The sequence below is a fragment of the Cebidichthys violaceus genome, unplaced genomic scaffold, assembly GCF_023349555.1.
Source record: "Cebidichthys violaceus isolate CVI_PGR_0920_01 unplaced genomic scaffold, fCebVio1.0.p SCAF_3, whole genome shotgun sequence".
NCBI classification, from domain to species: domain Eukaryota; kingdom Metazoa; phylum Chordata; class Actinopteri; order Perciformes; family Stichaeidae; genus Cebidichthys; species Cebidichthys violaceus.
In genome coordinates, this window is record NW_027176483.1 from 22744218 (window position 1) to 22769217 (window position 25000).

Here is a 25000-nt window from a genome sequence, read left to right on the forward strand (position 1 = left end):
TGTTCACGTCAGAAAAATTAAAGTTGTTTTTAGCCCAAACAAAAAACCAGCACGGGGTAAAGGTGGGTGAGCACTTCCCAGACCTCGGTCTTTTTATTGCCTCGGCCAGACTCCACATGAGCCAGAGGGAGGAGTCTGGCCTCACAGACCAGGAGGCTTTTAGACTGAAAAAACTAGTGCTTAAGGCAAAGCGTCAGCTGAGCAGTGATGGAAAGGACAGCTTGGGTTATTTTATCTAAGTTACTGTTTTATTGTTTGGTTTTTACTTTAATTTTATCCACCATGGATGTTTTTAAAGTGGGCCTTTCTAACGTCAACGGTGCCAGAGACGTCCGGAAGAGAACGTCTATCTATGAAACATCCAAAATGAAAAAGATAGACATTCTCTTCCTACAGGAGACGCACAGTGATTTTAACAATGAGTCTGACTGGAGGAGGGAGTGGGAAGGGGAAGTCATTTTAAGCCACAACACCTCCCTTAGCGCAGGAGTGGGCTTCCTCTTCTCACAGGCTTTTAAACCCAACGCACTGGAGGTCCAGCATTTTATCGAGGGGAGGCTTCTTTTAGTCAAAGCTCAGTTGGACACATTTTCTGCTGTTTTTATCAACGTTTATGCTCCAACATCCGGCGCAGAGAGGAAGCAGTTTTTACTCAAAGTGAATGACGTTTTAAATGGTTGCTCCACGGAGGATTTTTTATTCTTGGGGGGGGATTTTAACTGCACAGAAGATGCAATTTTAGATCGTAATCACGCAGAGCCTCATCCGGCCTCTCAGCACGCCTTGAAGCAGCTGGTCCGCTCTCACGGCCTGGTGGACGTGTGGAGGAGGACGCACCCAGACTCCAGACAGTACACCTGGTCCCACCTCAGAGAGAGCAGGGTCTCCTCAGCCAGGTTAGATCGTATTTATTGTTTTAAGCATCATTTTAGCATTTTTAAGAGTTGTGCTATTATGCCTACTGGTTTTAGTGATCATTCTCTGGTTTTAGCTCATGTTCTTATCAGGAACATTTTACCCAGAAGTGCTTATTGGCATTTTAATTCTGTTTTAACATTTGATAAGAGTTTTAGAGAGGTTTTTATTTATTTTTGGGGTGCTTTTAGACAGAGGAAGGGTGAGTTTAGTAATCTTAGACAGTGGTGGGACCATGGTAAGACACAAATAAGACTACTGTGTCAACAGCACACTTTAAACGTCACACGGGATAGCACCAGATCTATGAAAGATCTGGAGACCGACATAGTGGAACTGGAACATTTAAGTGAGTCCACAGGAGATCGAGGTTATATTGAAAACCTCAAAGAGAAAAAAATGGCTTTAGCCGACCTGCTGGATAGTAAGGTGCAGGGCGCCCTGGTCAGGTCCCGGTTCCTGAACATCACAGAGATGGATGCTCCCTCTAGCTATTTCTTCAGTCTGGAGAAAAAGAACGGGCAGGGGAAAGTAATCCACGCGCTGCTGTCTGACACAGGGCAGGAACTGGCGGAACCAAGCCAGATACGAGGGCGAGCTGTGAGCTTTTATCAACAATTGTACTCCACAGAATACCAGGAAGAGCCAGCTCTCCTGGAGAGTTTCTGTGGAGGACTGCCCCAGGTCTCTGAAGAGGCCAACTCACAGCTCGAGGGCCCCCTCCAGATGCAGGAGCTGCTGACCGCCCTGCAAAGCATGCAGGGGCGGCGGGCTCCTGGCATTGATGGCCTTACAGTTGAATTTTATAAGGCCTACTGGGACATCCTCTGCGAGGATGTCTCTGAGGTTTTTAATGAGTGTCTGGCCTCTGGTTCCATGCCAGTGTCCTGCAGGAGGGCAGTCCTCACATTGCTGCCCAAAAAAGGAAATCTGCAGGACATCAAAAATTGGCGCCCTGTGTCCTTGCTCTGTGTGGATTACAAACTCCTGTCCAAAGTATTGGCCTCCAGGCTGGGGAGAGTTATGGAGCAGGTTATCCACCGGGACCAGACCTACTGCGTCCCTGGCAGGTCCATGGTGGACAACGTCCACCTAATTCGAGATGTTTTGGATGTCTCTAGTTCATTAGGTGTAGACGCTGGTTTGATTTCCCTGGACCAGGAAAAGGCTTTTGACCGCGTTGAGCACAGCTTCTTGTGGAACGTGATGGAGAAGTTTGGGTTCAGCGCGGGCTTCGTAGCTAAGATCAAGGTGCTGTACAGGGATGTTGAGAGTGTGCTGAAAATCAACGGCAGTCTGAGTGCTCCTTTTAGAGTGTGTAGAGGGGTCCGGCAGGGCTGTGCTCTGTCTGGGATGCTCTACGCTCTCTCCCTTGAACCTCTCCTCCACAAGATACGCTCCAGCACTCAGGGTTTGTTTTATCCGGGTTTTAATAAAGAAATGATTTTATCTGCTTATGCAGACGATATTATATTTTTTATTAAAAACCAAAGTGAGGTCAACATTTTAGCAGGCATTATACAGGATTTTAGCTCAGCATCGGCAGCGAGGGTCAACTGGGGGAAGAGTGAAGCCCTCGCTGTCGGTGAGTGGCGCGGCGGTCTCCCAGTTCTCCCCCAAAACCTGGAATGGAAGAGAGGAGGTCTAAAGTACCTAGGGGTGTTTTTGGGAGCAGACCATATAGTGAAGAAGAACTGGGAGACCGTCACAGAAAAGGTCGAAGAAAAACTTAAAAAATGGAAATGGCTGCTCCCCCAGATGTCGCTTAGAGGGAGAGTGCTGGTTTTAAACAACTTGGTAGCATCCCAGTTGTGGCACCGGTTAGCTTGTGTGGACCCCCCCTTAGGATTACTTGCGGAAATCCAGAGGAAGATGGTGGACTTCCTCTGGGGGGGTCTACACTGGGTGCCACAGGGGGTGCTGTTTTTAGCCAGAGAGGAGGGGGGACAGGGCCTTGTCCACCTGGCCAGCCGGACTGCCACTTTTAGACTACAGTTTATTCAAAGGTACCTCACAGGCCCGGCAGATCTGGTGTGGAGAGATGTGGCCAGCAGCATCCTGAGGCGTGCCAATAACCTGGGGTTGGATGATGCTCTGTTTTTAACTGATCCTAAATTTTTAAAACTAACTATGTTGCCTCCTTTTTACCAGGGCGTCTTTAAGTCATGGGCCCTTTTTAACCAAAAAAGGTGCCCGAAAGCCAACTCTCTGCACTGGTTGTTGAGAGAACCACTGGTCAATGGAGCCAGGCTGGACGTCAGCAACCACACCACCCACGGCCTGACGGCGGCGCTGATCCGGTCTGGAACCTTGACCCTGCAGCAGCTGGTGGATGCAGCGGGGCCGGCACTGACCAACACCCAGGCCCTGGGTTCTCTGCTGGGGCTGCAGTCTCTCCGGGTGGCAAGGAGGATCCTGGAGCTCTGGTCCAGCAGGCTATCAAAGAAAGAGAAAGACCTCCTGATGGGTGACCGGACCAGGACCAGCCCGGACGCTGCAGACCCCTACCCGGACATCATCCTGAGCCCAGGGCTGGGAGAAAAGACCGGCCCCCTTCTGAGAGTCATCCACGCAGAAAAACTAACAATAACAAAAGCGGACAAAGAGACTCTGTACCGCAACTGCGTGAAGTGCATCCACCAGGCCGGACTGAGCGGCAGACCTCCCACTGTGTGGACCAAGAGATGGGGACAGGACGGACCCGGCCCACAGTGGAGGATTTTATACAAAGCCCCCCTCAAAAAACGGACAGGCGACCTCCAGTGGAGAATCTTGCACGGTGCCGTCGCTTCCAATGCTTTTATTTCTGTTATTAATCCAACTGTTCTTAGCGGGTGTCCATTTTGCGGAGTACGTGAGACAATTTACCACGTTTTTACTGAGTGCAAGAGACTCACCGGTCTCTTCTCTCTTTTAACATCGTTTTTTACACGTTTTAACGTTGTTTTTACTGAGGATTTTTATCTTGGGAGCTGGCTACAACAAAAATGTTAAAATCAAGTGGCAGCTCCTCAACTTCCTCTCAGCCCAAGCCAAACTGGCCATTTACACCAGCAGAAAGAGGAAGGTGGAGCAGGGGGTGGGGCAGGAAGCGGCGGCAGTGTGGAAGACGAACCTCCGGTCAAGACTCCGGCTTGAGTTCGGATTTTATCGACAGGTCTCCGATCTCGAGTCTTTTAAAGAGCGTTGGTGTTTTAAAAACACACTGTGTGAGGTTCTTAACGACCAGCTGTCCTTTTCACACTTTTTACTTGACTGATGTATTTTAAAAACAAAAGAAAACAGTTTTTTAATTTATTTTTTGTATTTAATTACATTTGAGACGTCTTGTGACTGTAAAAATTTAAACAATATGTAAATAAAGTGTTTTTGTAAAAATCAAAAAAAAATCTCTCTCTCTCTCTCTCTCTCTCTCTCTCTCTCTCTCTGTGTCTCCTCATTTCCTGTCATCTCTCAACAGTCAACTGTTGAATGACGTTACATCCATAGTTTGCTTTATGTACAGTATATATATATGTACTTATCTGAACTGCTATTGTTAATGTTAACCACCTGATTTATTCTTTTCTACTGCGTTTCTTTCATTCCAGGTTCCGAACACTTCTTTAATCTTCATGAACGTCGACCGGTATGGGCGGTAAATTAGCCAACAGTACTTAACTTTAAGGAACTCATCAGCACATGTGAATCACAGTGTTTTGTGCCAGCTCCACGTCATGCCTAGCGCTGACAGCTGAACTCTGGACCTCACATAGGGTAGATGGAACAGAGCTTGTATTGGACCTGCTGTTCCCTGCTGTGTACTAATTGGCTTCCTGGAGCAGCAGTAACACGTTGTTCCTCTGTCTCCATGGAGCATGCCCTTCTGTTCCTCTGATTATGCCCCGACAACTCAACCATATTGCTCTGTTTGAGCAAACAGGCTGCCGCAGATGCAAATGTCTTGTTCAGAAGAAGAAAAAACAACGTTCCGGTCTGTTTTGATGCATATTTTAAATCAGCACATGCTGATGTATATTCAAGTGAGGGATGCTGAAAAGCATTGTTCTGGGTAAAGTAATGCATTTGCATAAAGATGACATTTCTCAGGATCTAATTCATGCATTCCTTTCAACCACACGTATTGTTGTGTTCAGAACGAGGTCACGGAGGAGAAGATTCAAGGTCCCAGAATAGTTTCTTCACCTGCTGCAGTCACATTGCTCAGCTGTACTGGAAAAAAAATCTATATTTACTTTTAAATCCAGGGAATGTTAAATGAGAATACTTTTTTTTTTACTAACTTGGTCCAACTGTATTTGTGAATTGTTTCCTGACTGTTTGTTCAGCAGCTCTGGGTTCTGCTCATTGATGGCTGTCTGTGCTGGTCTCCTGATTAGAGTTCTGTAGGCTGGACTAACAATGGACACTTCATGGCTTACTGTCCTTGTGAAAAATATGAATACAACAACGTCCACAATCATTCACAGTTTAATGACACTGTAGTTTAACTTCCTTGTTGATAGTGATGGACACTTCAATCACACTGGTTGTTTAGGGCTAGACAGACAGCAGCAGCATCGATTTGTATCCTTGTCGATGGTGAAAATGACCACTATGCTGATCCCGTCATAATTCATAACAATGTCATAACAGACATTTTTCTAGGGATGCTAAAGTCAGTGTGTTTATCTGGTGGTCCATCACTTTAGTCCAGACTGAAATATCTCAACAACTGTTGGACGGATTGATGTGAAACTTTGTGCACACATGTGTCGTCCCGACAGGATGTAGTGACTTTGGTCGTACCCTGACTTTCCCTCTAGCGCCTCCATCTTGTGAAATATCTCAGCATCGATCATGTGGACTGGCAACAACAACCTTTGTGTGTCGACGTGGTTCCCAGTACCCTCAGGACTTTGGTCATCCCCTGATCTGTCGTCACTGTGAGGTTGACATTTGTGGTCTTGGGTGAAGTGTCTCAACTATTGGATGGATTGCCATGAATTTTGAAACAGACATTCAAGTCCACGTCAGGATGGATTGGGTATTTTCTTGTAGCACCGTCAAAAGTCCAGTACTTGGTTGATGACCTAATACCTTCAAAACTAAAGGCATTCCCATTAGCCTTAGCTGGGCTTTGGAAATGTTTGCATGTAACACTTGTGGTGAACATTAGCATGTTAGCATTGTCATTGTAAGCATGTTAGCATGCACATGTTAGCATTTAGCTCAGGGCTGCTAGTGTGGCTGTTGAGTCTGTGCAACAAACTGCAAAGTTATTACATATTCAAATCAAATCAAATTTTATTTCTTGGCTTCTGCTCCAAAAGGCATCCGGATAACTGATAACGTGATCCCAAATGTCCCTCAGTGGGGAACGCTGACTTCATGTGTGTGTGTGTGTGTGTGTTCATGTGCCTCATCTCACCTGGACAGAGAGCTTCATTTTGTCTGATCTCGGTTTACTGTGGTTCTTTCCTCTCTTTCTGTAACGGCCTGTTTTAGCAGATTCATTGTATGAGACAACAGAACCTCAGCAGCAGCGCTGTGATGTAATGAGAGCAGCAGAGAGCCTTATGGATTTACAGGAAGACCCACTCAATCTCTATTGATTCCTGGAACAGGGCCACTTGGATAATTCAAACAGCAGTCAAACTGTGATCAAGACATGGATTACATCCCATCATGTATGCTCCCCATGATGCCTGTGGGCACACACACACACACACACACACACACACACACACACACACATTGTACGGAGAGCATGAGAGGCAGGCAGAAGGAATGACAGTCATTGTACAGACCACCATGACAACAGCAAGATGGGGAGAACATGATGGCTGGTAGTATTAACAGCTTGTTAGTGTGGTGAAGGAAATGTCTTGACGATGGAATATGCCTCTCTGGTCTTTGTGTTGGAGAGACACCAGAAAGACAAGAGTAAGAGGAGAACACACTGAGCATTATTCCGCTCACTAAACCACGAGGTGAGGTTCATCAAAGCCCGCGAGAACAAGTTTAGATAAGTCAACTCGCACAAGGAAATTGCAGATTTGAATTTCCGTGCTTCTTCTTTGGAGAACCCAGCAGCTGAAGAACATGAAGCCAGCAGAGCCACGAGAACACAGCTTCAGCTCAGTTGTGGCTTCCTGTGGGTGTGTCCTGCTGTGTCCTCTGTCTCTGCTTACAGAGACACTTGTCCAGGTGTGAGCTAATAAGCACATTATTCATACCTGAAGGGAGGGAAGAAGACAGAGATTACCATCTGCTCGCTGCTTGATTAAATGAATCATGTGTGACCTTTTGCACGAGGCTGCAGGCCCCCCTCTCTTACTCTCTGCCACGCACACGTCAGTAGCTTCTGAGTGTGTCACTGTACCCCAAGAAGCAGCAGCACAGCACTCATTGCATTTACCGAGAGGAAGTGCAGATGGGCTCACTTTTCGCCCCAGCTGGGGAGCAGCACAGCATTTTGCAAACAACTTTTGTGCGAGCATCCTCGTGGCAACGCAATCAACCAGACTGCAAGCAATTGAAAAAGCACTTTTGTCATCGCTTGCTCCGGTGTGAAAGAAGCCGCCGTGTGATTTGAAGGGAGTCGGTACAAAAGGCAAATGAATTGCCTGTGTTTTCTCTTCTGCCTCTTTAAATATTGGAACACAAAACGCTTTCGGAGGGAGATAATCTTGCAGGGTTTGCCAAGCAAATGAGATTTTCTCCACGAAAACAAATTCTTTCAAATCCTCGGGTGTGAGTGGGTGTGTGTTTGTGTTACAAGTGCAAAGCCTGCTGGGATAGGTTCCTGCGAAGCAGCAGCAGCAGCAACTTTTTCAATGTGGGGCTGATGAGCGACTTGAAGGTACACGGAGGAGGCGTCTAATTGAATGTTTTTACATCCACACTGTGTTTTTGCAAATCGGGCTCATGTCCCATTTGAGGTCTTGATCGTTTGAAGCTGTTTCTGTGCATCCTTTATCCCACATGTAAATCAATGGGGCTGAGTAAACAGAAGATCTGAGTCCACTGGGAGTCAATGCAGAGAACACACACCAGGGGGTGATGTCAGTAAACACTGGGTTTCCACGCTCACAACTAGTGCTGAACGCAAACAGGAAGTGTTTTACAGATTTTCTACCACGACATTCAATTTCCTAGAATGTGCTGTGCTGGAATGTGGCGTACCGCATGCAGAGTAACTGGCTGAATGTAGGTCAGCGTCATTACAAACAAAAGGTGATAAAAGGTTCTAAAGAGAAGAAGAAGATGCTGGAAGCGTCCGTTACGCTGACTCACAGCGGAGCGGGACGTTTTGCTCTCTCATCAAGATGCAGCACAGAAGCATTCCCCTCCACACCAATAGACCCGGACTTGTTACTGTGGACCCAAAAGACGTCTTCATCACCTCTTCGTTCACGATGAGGATTCTACTTAGACTGGTGTGGCTAATGAGGGTAATGGGAAGGTGGAGGAGGAGCGGGCGTTACAGCGGCATGAAGACAGACAATCATATTTAAATATATCTATATATATATCTATTTATATAGATATCTATTTCTTTCGCCCACAAAGGGGTGTTGAAGGGAGTATGCTGAAGATCTGATGATGGCATGTGAGCAGGACTGGATTAGATATAATGAGGAATGGAAGTGATTGGTGGAGGAGGGTTGCATTGGTTCTTACTGGAATGACAGTTAGAGTAGAAGCAGAAGAGAAAGACAGAGTCTCCCTGACTGAGCTTTAGCTCACCCTTATTTCAATCAGGAGACTTCTATCGATCTATCCATCCATCTGGTTGGCAAGAAGTGTGTGTGTGTGTGTGTGTGTGTGTGTGTGTGTGTGTGTGTGTGTGTGTGTGTGTGTGTGTGTGTGTGTGTGTGTGTGTGAGCCGATAAAAGAGTGTCTCTCTGCCAGCTGATGTGACAGAGCTCCGGGTTGCCCAGGGATGAATCCTTTCTTTCTTGCTCTCCTCGTCGTTCTCTCACCTCGCTCCACATCGTGTCGCTGCTTTAGTTTCTCTTCTAACGCCTCTTTTTCTGGCTTCTTTTTTTTTTTGACGAGAGTTGATGGTTTTTCATATTTATGAAGCTTATTCTCAATGCTGTAAAAAAATGATTTCCAACATAGTACCCCTCACTCTCTTTTCCTGAACCGTCACGCGTGCGTCATGCGTGTGTTCTGTGTGGACATTGACAGGCAGCCCACCTCCTGCCAACCAGCGTGTCACAGCACTAAGTGCCAGAGTTTACCACCACAACGCAGTCCAGGGTGACCGAGGTCCTCCGTTTGTGTGGACTCCCAGCTGGTCTGTCAGTTCAATGTCCGCTTCTCTGTTTGTCACGTGCGCTATGATTACAGTGGAGCAGTGGCTCTGGCTACCTCCAGTGGCGCTTAATCTCCAGTGATAGGATGGTTTTAATTAGCACATTGAGGATGCCTCAGACTGCAAGGCTATGGATTATGTATCGCACGTGATTTCGACAATCAAAGAAATCTGAATTTCTTTTGTAAAATGCGTGAATGGGAACCTATAATCATCATGCAGTTGGAGATTTCCACTTGCTCCCTAGATTCAGTTCCCACTATTTGCTTCAAGGAGGTTTTGGACAGTTTTCTTTTCATGTGTTAGATGTATTTAAACTGATCTCTAGAGACAGGCAGCTCTGGTCAAGCCTCTACTCAAGCTGCATAATCTCCACTCGTCTGTTTTGAGCAATTTTAGGCCAACCTGCCATTTCTAAGCAAGATATTGGGAAAGGTAGTATTGAAACAGTGACATGCACTTCACATGACAACAAGACTCCTGACAAATGATGTTAGAGTGAGTGCAGATGATGGGAAGGTCTCCATTCTTCTACTTCATGATCAAAAACCAGGAAAAGATAACATATTACATCAGTACTAGTGTCAGTACACTGGCTACCTGGAGCGTTGAGGATTGAGTTTCAAATTATTTCACCTGTTTTGAAGGCCTTAAATAGTTTAGCCCCTTCAAACCTCTCACTGCTTATCAGAGGTTCTGAATCGTTCCCTTAGGTCGTCTAGCACCGGCATGATCAATGTACCGAATATGAATCAGGTTCATCCTGAGACTCCTGACCCTCTAATCCAGAAAATGCCGCCATCTCCACCCTGCAGTCACTGCGTCGGTACCATCGGCGCCACCGGGACTCTAGTGGTAACCAGCTGTCATGCTAAATCAGCTTCACAGGACAGTTCAGGCTCCTCGCTGCTTAAACTGAAACCTTGTCTCCGCTCCGCTGCATTCCCCCGACAGATGAGGAACCATGGGTCCAGAAACACTTCTGGAGTTACGGATATCAAAGCGTCCTTTCCAGTTGTGAAATTGGAGAGCATCATCCGCGAGTTTACAAATCTTATTGGGCGGAAATAAACATCACGAAGCAGCAGTTAAACTGAGTTCATCCTCGCTGTAGTGATGATGGTGTGAGGCGTGTGCGCAGCAGAAAGTGACGTCACCACGGCCGCCGCGTGACGCAGAAGGCCCACGAGTGGTCGCAGGCGGTGCAATCACATGACTATCACCGGTAGTTCCCTGATCAAACACTATTAAAACATCTCAATATTCATCGTCAGTTTTCTAATTGGACCGGAGAAATTGTAGATAATACATACTCTATTAATAAATACATGTTCTTCTCTTGTTTCAAGTCATATACGGGATTCATTTAAAGATTAAAGTACAAGGCAGAACGTTTATGGAAAATGTGCATTTTAAAATAAAGTACTGAATTTTATAAAATGTATTTAACTGACTTGACCTTCGGCTTTAAATTCTGGGTGATCAAGGAAGCATGATATTATATTTCCTCATCTTTTGAAAGAAGAGGTTTGTGTTCATGCGACTATCTGTGGTGGTTGAGACCTCATGTTTCCTCTCTGTTAACATCATTGGTGGGCAGTGAATGCATGTGCTGGTGTTCTGATCATACCGGGCTCTCGGGTTGTGTTCTGATCATACCGGGCTCTCGGGTGGTGTTCTGATCATACCGGGCTCTCGGGTTGTGTTCTGATCATACCGGGCTCTCGGGTGGTGTTCTGATCATACCGGGCTCTCGGGTTGTGTTCTAATCATACCGGGCTCTCGGGTGGTGTTCTGATCATACCGGGCTCTCGGGTGGTGTTCTGATCATACCGGGCTCTCGGGTTGTGTTCTAATCATACCGGGCTCTCGGGTTGTGTTCTGGGCTCTCGGGTTGTTCTGTGCCTTCATTTAGCCGCGGGGTTCCGACCCCTGGTCTAGAGGAAACAAAATGTTCACATGTTGAAATATAATGTGAATGAAAGTTCACAAAGCAGTGCATTGACAAGAGTGTTCACCTGACCTTTCAATAAGAGCACACACACACACACACACACACACACACACACACACACACACACACACACACACACACACACACACACACACACACACGCTGTAGTTGCTCTATGAGACATCAGTCCTCTCCAGGATCTGGCTGCGCTGAGAAACCTTTCAAAGTGTCTCATTCCTGCTGTCCTCCGGTGTTAACTAAAAGCTTGAGAGAATATAAATGGCTTTTCTTTTCAGCCAACATCACTCTTTCTTTCAGATTTCAACTCAAAAAAAAGGTGCTCAAATGAGGCGACTTAAATCTTAACAACATTTTGGGTGCATCTGTGGCCAAGAAAAGTGTGAAGTGCTTTTAAGGTGCTCACTTTAAGGCTCTGGAGGAAGGTGGCGTTCCACCACGAGAGCATTAATCATGTAATTGCCAAAAGGGGAAGTACTGCTCTTCAGACAATAAAAACCCTGTTGAGCTCAGGAAGGAGAGGAGCCACTTCAGTCCTCCAGCTGGCCTGTTAGAAAGGCAGGAGGACAAGAGCAACTGGTTTGGTCAAAACTGTAATAAAAAGAAGATATTGAAGATGTCTTTGCAGTGGTAGCGCCCGCTGTAGTGGTTTAGTCCAGGGTCATCGATCTTTGAACTTTATATTCTAAATGATTCAACACAAAAAATCCAATTTATTTTGGAAGAAGAAATCTACATTTAGAGGAGGTCGTGAAAGTGAAATATAGAATTCACTATTTACTCATTTAAGTTATTTTTTAGGCCTGAGCACTTTTTGTTTATTCACGTTGCACCTTTTCAACCCCCACCAGGGTCGGACACGAACGTCTCAGACTGGTGAATATGTGACGCTCCGTTGATCTCCACCACAGGGGACAGGGAAGCTCAAAGCATCACTCTGCACTGTGGTTATGAATCATGACGAGCCACAATGAGAGCAACCTCAAGCATGTTTCCGTCTCTCATTGTTTTTCACATCGGCTCCTTGCTGCTCATGTAGCACAGACCGCTAAGCTACAGTGCTGCTACCTTGGGCATGTTATTGGATTTGCGTCCACCTCTGCAGAAATAGATCGACGTGACAGAATGACTTATCTGTAATAACAATGAAAATCCCAGTTAAGGCATCACATTTCTGCTCTATCCTCCGCGCTGCTGAAGTCATTCTTTCAGCCCTCAGCCCTTTCTTTAACAACCAAACAGCACACTTAGCACTCCGTCACAGTTGGAGGGACCTTCATTTGTCATTAAATTGCTCCGCATCAGGTCGGTTCACAGCATCTGACAGCACAGCGGTGGTGCGTCTGGAGAAAACGTAAAAATATTCTAACATGTTTCTTCAAAATACGCTCTTTCCAAAGTGCATCAACCTCTCTCCTCCTCCATCCACAGAGACCCCTCAGCAGGACGGTGAAGACGCTGCGTCCTCGTCGGCCTCCTCCTCCTCCGCCTCACTGTTCGACCACTGGGGTCGCGACCTGGGCCCCGAGAGTCGGAGGGTCGCCCTCAGGAAGTTCCGTTACTACGGCTACAACGGCTACCTTAGTGACCGTATCTCCTTCACCCGGCCAATCCCGGACCTACGACCGGACGGGTCAGTCTGTCGATCGATGTGTTCTCAACGTAGTGATTCATTCAGCGAGATGTTTGACGGCAGTATTTATCTATTTATCTGTATGGATTCATGCTAAGATGTATTAATGTCATTCAAAGAAAAACTCTCTGTCTGTCTGTCTGTCTCTCCCTGTCTCTCTCTCTCTCTCTCTCTCTCTCTCTCTCTCTCTCTCTCTCTCTCTCTCTCTCTCTCTCTCTCTCTCTCTCTCCCTTCCTCCCCCAGGTGCAGAAACATGTCGTATTCATCAGATCTTCCTCAGCTCAGTGTCATCTTCATCTTCGTCAATGAGGCCTTGTCGGTGTTGCTGCGCTCCGTCCACACAGCTATCCAGAGGACGCCGTTCCACCTGCTCAAAGAGATCATACTGGTAGATGACCACAGCAGCAGCCGTAAGAATCATAAAACTTAACATATAACTTGTGATATGCTCACGCTTTCCTCAGAGATGTGAACAGCATGCCCACCTTTCTGAATTCAGAGCTTAGCCTCAAACACAGTTGACACTCGTTCATGCCTCCATCCATCAACAGGCAGCAGAACATTGAGATGGGTTTAAAAGGTGCGTCTCTCTTAGCAACAACATTTTATCTGAAGACAGTCTTCTCTTCAGGAATGTTCAGGAACACCGTGTGACGACCCGCTCTGCCCCGTCTGCCTGTCGCCTGCCTGTTTGGCTGCTGTCCTTGCAGGTGTGGAGGTGGGTGTGGCAGAGGGTCGTCAGGCAGAGTGGAGACACCTGAGGCCATTAACAACACTGGGGAATTTGGTAACGTGCATTAATGGAACATGGATTAGTGTATCGTAGGAAGTCCTTGAATCTTAACTGTGGTGTTCCAGACTGAAACTAAGAGCTGCTTCCACTGGAGAGGAGCTCAGCAGCTGAAGGCTCTGGCTCCCGTTCTACTGTACGACAAAGCACAGCAGTGGTGAAGTACAGCCTCACATGGTCCAACAGACATTAAGAATTCCAATGAATTTAAAGGCTTCATCTTCATGTTTATGTCAGTGGAAAGACTAAACATGATCTTGCCCGGGATTTTGCAAAATGACGTGGAGAGTCATCTGATTTTGTTCTATTCTCAAATGTACATGTAACAAAATGAGGTTCTCTTCAAAGACTCCCATTTTAAAAGAGCCCGTCTTTCTTCAGGTCAGTGTCAAACTGAGGCTCATTAAAGGAAAACTATAGCAATAATGAATGGAGAAGGGAAGACAGCAGGAGGATTACAACAGAGAGAAATCACAACAAGGAAATGAAGACGTTCACTGTTCCCCTGTGGTTGGTCTGTGTGAGTGTGTGAGAGTGTCTGTGTGTCTGTCTGTCTGTCCGAATGTGTGCAAGGCATATATGAAGCTCATGGTGAGAGACAGAAGCAACACACTCAATATAAGCATGTATATGTATTATCAGAGACAGAATACCGTTTATTTGTTTTAATATGAAATCTATGGACCGCTCACATTAACTGTTTCCATAGCAACACAATGAATCAGTGTTTCTCTATTTTTATACACCCATACAGATTGAACATTCAGTATTTTGTTCAATCACTAAGTTGGTTGTTCCATGTCTTTGTCCAGACTTAAAAATATCAACAATTGTTGGTGACTTTGGTAATTCATTAACTGTGTCAAAATCAGGTCAACGTTTAAAGTTGTACCAGACTTTGGTTTATAGCGTTGAGAATGAAAAGGAGCAAATCAATAGAATTATTAATGTCAATAAGATTATAAACAATTATCATTAATAATAACGGGGCACTAAAATCAACAAACAAATCTGTGGCGAGAGAGTGTGTGTGTGTGTGTGTGTGTGTGTGTGTGTGTGTGTGTGTGTGTTAGTAGAAGAAGAGAGAAAGCAAACAAAACTAAATAAATCCAGATCCTCACCACTGCAGTGAAATATGGAGATTGTTCTCTCATCACAGAAACACGGCTGATGATCTTGAACTCGCCCAACCGCGGTTCTGATCTTTGAAACAATAGAATAACAAACTACCGACCCCAATGACTGATCTATCTCAAAACACGATTGCAGTAGCGGGAAATACACAGTAATTAACGATCCTGGCACTATGACCTACATCTGCCCAGACTCACTAAGCCTCTTACGGTGAGATGACTTCGTGGCGGTCGGTATGGTCCTTCTTGGTTAAACTCAGAATCGCTCAGATTCGCTCTCTGTGGCGGAGTTTCCTTCGGCAAATAAGGGACTTCTCCTTCCTTATGAGCGGCATAAAGTCAACGTTAACAGGAAGAGAATGGTGCGTTATCCGTTCTCTGCCTCAGGGTCCAAAAACAAAACTAAAACGGTCTTTATTTGTCCCGCGGATGTAAGCCTGGCCTAGATTCTCTGAAAAGCAGCAAAGCTGTGATTCGTGCTTCCTTGCCCGACACGAGTCAGAGGAGAGAGCAACAAAGTTTCTCTGCCTCCTTGCAAGTGAATTGAATTGCGTGGAATGGCCAAGAGCTGGGTTTATGGTTTCAGGGACAGCAGGGCTACAGCACAGATAACCCCTGTGGAGCCTGTGGTTGTTTGTCCAACGGCATCGCAGTGTTGATGTTTTATTGCTTCTAAGGACATTCCCTGGAGCTTGCCGTCATCTCCCACCCAGATCACGCCTTTTGCTGGACAAACAGGCCCAAGTCTCGGTGAAGGCTCTGTCCAGGCCATGAGGGCCCAACACCAGTTACCTTGAAACATAATGACATTACCACCTGCCTCAGCTGTTCAGTGCTGATTAGCACATTTAGGCATGCTACTAAACTACGATCATGATGATGATAAACACAAAGAATGACTAAACCGACTTGATTTCATTGTAACGGCCACAGACGTCCAGTGTTTGAAGACACATGGCACACTATTTATGGTCTTATTCCTCTCAGTTATGAAACCATTTTACTAACCAGGTTAATAGTAATCTAGGGACAAAGTGCAGCACGAGCAACCACAGGAATGATTAGACAGGATTTAACCTAATCACCCAAGCATTACACGTATATGTGAGCATCTCAGTTCAAAACTACGGGCTCTCATCTGTCGTTACTACAGCCTCCACTTTTCTGGTTTCAGGCTTATCACCCGAATGTGTACTAAAGATGAAGGAGAGTGATTGCACTCAACTTCAGCACGAATAATCCGTATTATTTTAGATAATAGAATGTAAACTAAGATTAAGTTAACATTGGGACAATGATAGCCAATGTATTAATGCAGTCTCAAGTCTGAAGGTTAGTTTGAAGCTACTGAGTTCTTGACTCATGTTCAGTGACCGTACTATACATACGACTAATATGAGGCGCAATCACTTACAAGGACAATATGTACAGTGTTGGAGTCTGACTGAGGCCCTCGCCTGTGCTTTTAAACAAAGGAGCATAGGCTGGCCTGATGTTTAACCAGAGGCCTGGTCCTGGTAGATACTGATCCTGGTGGATACTGATCCTGGTGGATACTGATCCTGGTGGATACTGATCCTGGTAGATACTGATCCTGGTAGACGGGACACTCAGGATCTTTACCGCTGAGTCCCGTTATACTGTGTAATGTCTGTTGCTGTAACCGTGTTGTATTAGATCAGTGGATTTGGAGATTGTGATTTAAAGACCAGCACCACGGCGGGCCGAACCTCGATTCCCCGGCCGGTTTCCGGGGTGATAAGAAAGCAATATTCGTATTTCACCGCGGTGATAAAGATCTGCTTTGTTTTGTGGATTATTTAGTTTTGTTTTCTCTTCTTTAAATCTTTAAATTCTCACGGTGCCGCTAAGTGCCTCATTTAGACTTTGGCTTTTCCTTTTTTACTATCTCCCTCTTCTACTAACACACACACACACACACACACACACACACACACACACACTGATTTAGCTAACCATCTCAGACACATGGGTGAACGTAGTCTATTGTCTCAACCCACATTGTGCGTCGATATATATATATATATATATACACACTCTCACCACAGATTGTTCACTTGACTTTAGGTATTAGACACATAATTGTATGATAGTGTTTGTTGGCTTTTGATATTATTTGATTTGATCATTTATTATTTGATTTAATAAACTCTATTTTAAAGAGCGGCGTTCTGTGATTACTTGTGCATATGTGTGTGATAGCTCGATGTGTGCTTGAACCTTGACTGTTCGCTCTGAGTGTACAACAGCACTTTGACTGTGGACATTCTGAGTGAACACTAATCTTGAGACTCAGTTTATAGTTTGGTTATTGGTCCCTGTTCACAAGGTGGTGCCCCGTTATTATTAGTAAAGGTTAATGAACTTATTGATGTTAATAACTCCATTGATGTTGATAGTTTAGTTTCATATTTGCTGAAACACGCTCCTTTTTGTTCAACAAGTACCCCTCAATATACAGAAAGTATCAAATTGCCCCTCGCAACCCTCCAAAAATGTATGTATTTCAACTATTTTTATGCTCTTACCAATCAACATTCATTTCCATAGTGACATGCTTTTTTGTAAAGAGAATGCACTGACGGAGAGGGGTGTGACTACAATGGATACTAGTTTTGTTCTGTCGAACCCTGTCTTGCCACAACCCCCAAACCTGAGGCTTTGGCTGTTTGATCTGGACATTAAAAGGCAGCAGTGGAGGCATGGAGGTAAATAAGAAAGAATCAACTTAAAGCTTCAGAATAACACAGCCTACATCCACCTACAGCTCTCCGCCATGTAACCATCGAGACCCATGCTGTTCAAATACAAACAAATATCAGCAGCATGCAGTAGTTTGCCTGATGATCTCATGCTAACTAATGTGGACTCAGGGAGACAGAAGGAGTGAGGGATGCTGGAGAGCAGGCACGAGTTACTGTACTGTGAACATAACAGTTAATCTCTCAGGTAACATTCATCAGCTCATCTAGCTCTCTGTCGGTTTATCTGCATCCAGACCCCCCGGGACGGTTTGGAAGGTATACGTTGAAAATGGTCTCCTTCAATGTTAAATGGGTGATTACAGCCCTGCAATTAATAACTACTGAACAGACAAATAAATGATTGTGATGATGACTGAACACAATGAATACAGTGTTGAACACATCAATGAATGATGGAGGACCAGTGTGTATACCAAGTAAAGTCAGTGAAGGATATCTTGGCAAGAGGTACAGTATGACCTTAAATTGACTTAATGCACCGTTCAGCAACTGAGAGATTGAGAAGCACAAGGGAAGGTTTGTGCAACAATTCAAAATTGTTCGTAATTTATGAACTAACGCATCTCAATTGCTTAATTAGCATCAACACCACTATCGCAGGAAAAAGTTTTCTGTCCTGGCCCCACAGTGGTGGAATGAACTTCCCACTGACGTCAGGACAGCGGATTCGCTGCCCATCTTTCGGCGCAGGCTGAAGACCCACCTCTTCAGGAAGTGCTACCCTGAGCCTTCCACTTAGCGCTTGTTGTTTTCATACTAGCTTGTTGCACTTATTGTTTTCATACTAGCTTGTTGCACTTATTGTATTCATACTAGCTTGTTGCACTTATTGTTTTCATACTAGCTTGTTGCACTTATTGTATTCGTATTACTTATAGCACTAACTGTTTGTCTTGTTTCTGTACTTTGGCTCTGAGCTATGCTCTGCTTCATGCTCTTAGATGCTTGTTTGGAAAAGGAAATGTACTTATGACTTCTGGTGACTAGTAGTTCTTTTGATTACCAATGTTGATGCACTTATTGTAAGTCGCTTTGGATAAAAGCGTCTGCTAAATGACTGTAATGTAATGTAATGTAAAAAGAAAAGTTTCACCCGGTGGCTGAGACGGCCAAAGGAAAGGTTGCGCTAGAGGGAAGAGTCGTCCTCGGACAGTTTGGGGTTTGCTCGGCTCCAGGAAGTGATTGGACTTGAGCTGATCAAGCCATCTCTCTTGGTTAGAGTTTTCTAAATGTCTGCCTCAAGCATGTTTGGTATGGCTTGGTTTGGTATGGGGATTTCGTGGAGTTCTGCACAGGCCCAGAATGTATCTGGAGGTAAGAGGCAGAACAAGAGATAAGACATAGGAGGATTTAAGAGGAAGCCTTTTGGTGACCACTTCCATCCATCATGCTTGTTAACGTTCAGAGTCTACAGAACCAAGCTGATGAACTTTGAGTCTCTGTACAGTATCCCTCTGACTAACGTCAATCCTGTATTATTTGCCTAATGGAACTCTGGCTCACTGAGACCAACCACGGCTCTGCTGTTTATCTGCAGGGCTTCACTCTGGTGAGGTCAGGTCGCTACACTAACTCAAGAGAGAGCGAAGAAGGTGGTGTGTGCCTTTTCAGATCCCAATGAAGCACAGAATTCACACAAAAGACATTGAACTTTTGGCGGGTCAATCTAAGACCCTATTACCGGTCATTTGAAAACATCAGATCAGGTTTTCATGCTGTTTGTATTGCAATCTCAGCTGATGTCAAGGAGGTTGACAGCACTCTAAAGGATCTGAAAGCACCGGCTGAAACAAAGGTTTCTGTTTATTATGCCAACGAACTGCCAGGGCTGGGAAGCTCAGACATACTGTGATTCTGCTTATGCCTTCTTATCAACTCTGCTTAACTATGTCCAGAAAGACAGTACAACTTTACACAAATAAACCCTAATTCAACTCTGAACAGAAAGACTGCTGTACAAAGCTGTACAGAATAGAATTAAGAAGAAAGTAACAGAGTTTTTCTCTGTGCGCTGCTCCTTGTTTACTCTCCAGTTAGCAGAGTCGAGTTGAGAAAGGACGTGTATGACCTCATATGAGGTATGATTTCACACGTAGCCAGGTTCTAAAAACCTAATTTTCAACCAATAAAAAGCTAAATCGTCATCAGACACTAGCCTGTGGGTTCCTCTTCTTAAGCTCTCCACGTGGACTGATTACCTGCATTCAACCAAAGCTTTCTCCAACGTGATTGGTCAATACTAGTCGGAAACCAGAACCCCATCAATGCCAAAATATTGTCCAGTTGCCTACAGATTCTACATGTGACTACATAATCTGTTTAGAGAGATTAGCTGTTTTCTGACAAATTGACGTCACCATACAGTACATCAGACACAGGCCAGGCCTGGCTCACAGGCTCAATCCAGGGTTGAGGTCTGGGCTCTGTGTAGGCAAGTTATTCCTCACCAAACTGGGAACACTATTTCACTTGGTCAAGGGTTTACACTGGAGTTAGTTGAAGGGATGACGGGTCGTCTAAAGTAGCTAAAGGGCGCCGTGAGTTGATCTCTGATGCCGAGGGGCACTGAGAGTGAGAATAGGTTGCCTCACCACTCTCTGCTGCCACACTATTCTCGACTACGTGTTCATGTCAATTCACCATGTTTGTCTAGTCAATATGGGAATATTTTGTTTAATTGTTGTGTGTCCTATGCTCTGCCAAAGAGTCCATGAAATGTGAAATGTGTTATTGTTGCAACATATGGCTTGAGCACCAAAATTAAATGTGTTAGTAAAGTGTTATCAGCCAGTAGGCGGGGGGGGGGGGGGGGGGGGGGGGCAAAACACTTGTTGTAAAACTGAAATATCCTTCAAAATCATTCACTTTGAATGTCCTGCATGTTTCTGATAGAAATTTGGCTAAATTGGTTAACACACACAACACACACATACACTCAATTCAACTCAATCTAATTTGTATAGCCCAAAATCATCATAAATCATCATAAGTCTCAAATGTGCCTCAGAGGGCTTTACAGTCTGTACACATGTGACGTCTTCTGTCCCAGGAGCCTCACATCAGAACAGGAACAACTCAGATTGCTTTTCCTTGGTCCTGTGGAGCTGAGGGAGCTTCTGTGGAGGTTTGTCGATAAGATCAATGCTGCTTCTTTACTTTAATTTCTTTAACACCCAAGTGTATTTGTGTGTGTGTGTGTGTCTCTCTCTCTAGCGGAGCTGAAAGAGCACCTGCAGAGATTTGTAGAGGAGACCAACATTCAGTACGGCCCGGGATTCATCAAGATGGTCCGCCATGACAAGCAGGAGGGACTGATCAGATCCAGAGTCAGCGGATGGAGGGCAGCCTCCGCTCCCGTCGTTGCTCTGTTCGATGCACATGTGGAGTTCAACACTGGTTGGTGAGCAGCTGGCTTCGGTTTATACTGTCTGCAATAACACTAGTTAATGCTACATTAAGCAGTTAAACAATTCCTGATTTCGATAACCACAGACTTGAAAGGTCACCTCATACCAGGCCCTTGTGTTTACAGCTGTTGTGCTCCCTGGTGTTAATGGATAAGTCTGGTTATTTTCTATATTTGTCTTATTGTCAACAAACCTCATGCAAAGCTCATGAACAGCAGTGAATGGATCCTACTAACAGGTATCGTCTGTGTATCCAAAGCCTGATATAATGTATTCCTGTGTTCCACAGAGCTCAATTGTTCCAGTCTATTGTGCTCAGTTGATCCTCAATGAGTCACACTGTTGATGATGATGAAATACTGTAAATACTCACTAGCTGTTGAACATTGTCAGCTATTAACTTTACTTATTTTTTAAGGCAAGGCAAGTTTATTTGTATATCACATTTCAACAACAAGGCAATTCAAAGTGCTTCACACAAAACCATTAAAAGCATTAAGACATAATGCAAAAGAAAAGGAGATTTAAAAACAATTAAGAACAGTAATTAAAACACTAAAAAGCGGTGTAAGAAATAAAATGCACAAATGCATTAATATCCTTGACTCTGGTTCAATCAAAGGCAGCATTAAACAGAGACGTCTTCAGTCTGAGGGTCTCAGCAGACCTGCATCTTTCTGGGACTTTGTTCCAGATGTGTGGAGCAGAAGAACTGAACTCTGCTTCTCCGTGTTTAGTTCTGACTCTACATCAAGACCATCACAAAACCAGCCTCCTATCACCTGAAGAACACATCAAGGACTAGAGGACTTACAGTGGCTTGCAAAAGTATTCATACCCCTTGAACTTTTCCACATTTTGTCACATTACACGCCACAAACATAAATATATTTTATTGGAATTTTATGTGACCAACACAAAGTGTCACACAATTCTGAAGTACAAAGAAAATTATACATGATTTTAAATTTTTTTCACAAATAAAAAACTGAAAAGTGCAGTGTGCAAAATTATTCAGCCCCCTTTTCTCTGAGTGCAACCAATTGCCTTCAGAAGTTGCCTGATGACTGCTGAATGATTGAATGTTGACCTCATGACTAAATAGAGTCCACCTGTGTGTAATCTAATCTCAGTACAAATACAGCTGTTCTGTGACGGCCTCAGAGGTTTGTTAAGAGAATATTGGGGAGCAAACAGGACCATGAAGTCCAAGGAACACACCAGACAGGTCAGAGATAAAGTTGTGGAAAAGTTTAAAGCAGGGTTTGGCTATAAAAAGATTTCCCAAGCTTTGAACATCTCACGGAGCACTGTTCAATCCATTATCCGGAAATGGAAAGAGTATGGCACAACTGCAAACCTACCAAGACACGGCCGTCCACCTAAACTTACAGGCCGAACAAGGAGAGCACTGACGAGAGATGCAGCCAAGAGGCCCATGGTGACTCTGGCGAACTGCAGAGATCCACAGCTCAGGTGGGGGAATCTGTCCACAGGACAACTATTGGGCGTGCACTCCACAAATCTGGCCTTTATGGAAGAGTGGCAAGAAGAAAGCCATTGTTAAAAGAAAACCATAAGAAGTCCCGTTTGCAGTTTGCCAGAAACCATGTGGGGGACACAGCAAACCTGTGGAAGAAGGTGCTCTGGTCAGATGAGACCAAAATTGAACTTTTTGGCCTAAATGCAAAACATTATGTGTGGCAGAAACCTAACACTGCACATCACCCTGAACACACCATCCCCACTGTCAAACATGGTGGTGGTAGCATTATGCTCTGGGGGTGCTTCTCTTCAGCAGGGACAGGGAAGTTGGTCAGAGTTGATGGGAAGATGGATGGAGCCAAATACAGGGCAATCTTGGAAGAAAACCTGTTGGAGTCTGCAAAAGACTTGAGACTGGGGCGGAGGTTCACCTTCCAGCAGGACAACGACCCTAAACATAAAGCCAGGGCTACAATGGAATGGTTTAAAACAAAACATATTCATGTGTTAGAATGGCCCAGTCAAAGTCCAGACCTAAATCCCATCGAGAATCTGTGGCAAGATCTGAAAACCGCCGTTCACAAACGCTCTCCATCTAATCTGACTGAGCTTGAGCTGTTTTGCAAAGAAGAATGGGCAAAAATCTCAGTCTCTAGATGTGCAAAGCTGGTAGAGACATACCCCAAAAGACTGGCGGTTCCACAAAGTATTGACTCAGGGGGGCTGAATACTTCTGCACACTGCACTTTTCAGTTTTTTATTTGTGAAAAAATTTTAAAATCATGTATAATTTTCTTTGTACTTCACAATTGTGTGACATTTTGTGTTGGTCTTTCACATAAAATTCCAATAAAATATATTTATGTTTGTGGCGTGTAATGTGACAAAATGTGGAAAAGTTCAAGGGGTATGAATACTTTTGCAAGCCACTGTAAGTCCTCTAGTCCTTGATGTGTTCTTCAGGTGATAGGAGGCTGGTTTTGTGATGGTCTTGATGTGGTGTTCAGGTTGAGGTCTGAATCCATAACTACACCTAGACCTCTGGCTTGGTTTGTGGTTTTTAACGTCAGTGATTGAAGCTGAGCGCTGACTTTCAATCGTTCGTCCTCGATACCAAAAACAAAGACTTCTGTTTAATCTTTGTTTAGTTGAAGAACATTCTGTCACATCAGCTGTTGATTAGTTCAATGCATTTACCAGCCCCTGTATGGGGTTAAGTGCACAAAGCCGTGTTGCACAACTAAATGCAGTTTGTAGTCCCATTTTGCTACATAAAAACATAAAAAAACAATAAAGAACAAATCTATTTTATATGTGGAGGATGAATTAAGGACTATCCCAGCCTGAGGAAGAAGGAAGAAGCTATTCTGCAGTCTAGTTGTCTGCCAGCTTCTATACTTCTACTGATACTTCTACTAATACTTCTACTAATACTACTAATGCTTCTACTGATACTTCTACTGTAGCTCTTTCCAGACGGCAGCAGAGTGAACAGCTTGAGGCTGGGTGGCTTTTGTCTTTTAGTATCTTTTGACTCTTGGCAGGCTCATTCAGTAGATGGTTACCAGTGATGTTCTAGGCGGTGTTATGGCCCGCTGTAGCTGCGTGGTGACCATGCTAGGTTGTTGCTAGCTCTCACTGCAGCCCTGAATAGAGAACACACATCCTTTAAAGGACCATCTGTCCTTTGAGTATCTGTCACCTGTTCCTACGCAGAGAACAGCATCTGTAAACAACTTGGATTCAAAAGGTTACGTAGAATTCAAATCCATGAACACCTATACAAACGTCTCAAATAATAATATATATATTATGATGATAATGAACATGTGGCTCAACAGCAGGCTGCTGGAGTGACTTTGTCTATGGACATTTTTTGACATTTGTCCTTGAAGATATGATTCTGGGTTTCAATTGGAATCCAAAGAGACAGTTTGGATTCATCTCCTCCAATTAGTCCAGACGTGATTAAACCATCTGACATCTCAAGTAGGAGAGCATTGGATGTTGTTCACTGCTGCAAAAATAGTTTCATGAATACCTCATTGTCTTGTACAGCTGTAGCCAACTACTTGATAAAGCCTGCTCAAAACGCAGGGGTACAAAACAAGAGAAGAGAACTCAAATGAGAAATGAAATTCTGAATGTTAGGAATTATTCAGCAGCCACTTTGTTTGAAAGGTTGCTGATTAAATGTGAAAAGAGGCATCATTTCACTGTGAGGGCATTTTTCCACAGAATAAATCAGTTTATCAGTCAAAGCAGCGACGGAATATCTCAAAACAATCTACTTTTCATCTGGTTCATGAAGTCATCATTCAATTACCCCCCCCCCCCCCCCCCCTTTAAGCAGCTGTAACCCATTTTCTTGAATATTCGTTATTCAACCAGGTGCAAACCTTCAGCTCTAAGGAGCCATAATGGAAACTGTGACACTTATTTATATTGATTGGTTCTTTATCTACCTTAACCAGGCGATAATAGATCCCGCTCCCATCTAGTGGGGAATTAAATCAAATCAAATGTATTTCTATAGCAACAACATGAAACAACATGAGCTAACCACAGTGCTAA

The 25000-nt window shown here is 44.5% G+C and overlaps 1 protein-coding gene across 3 annotated transcripts in view; it reads left to right on the forward strand.

The window, feature by feature from the left end:
• The window catches only part of galnt18a (UDP-N-acetyl-alpha-D-galactosamine:polypeptide N-acetylgalactosaminyltransferase 18a), a 156910-nt gene that overhangs the window by 58918 nt on the left and 72992 nt on the right, over nt 1-25000 (forward strand). For all 3 annotated transcript variants that reach the window (XR_011103873.1, XM_068723648.1, XM_068723649.1), the window contains exons 2-4: nt 12624-12825; nt 13069-13235; nt 20748-20934. Coding sequence is in view for 2 of the 3 variants with exons in the window: in XM_068723648.1 (XP_068579749.1) it covers nt 12624-12825; nt 13069-13235; nt 20748-20934 (556 nt within the window). In the remaining variant the exon portion in view is untranslated. The remainder of the gene's footprint in view (nt 1-12623; nt 12826-13068; nt 13236-20747; nt 20935-25000) is intronic.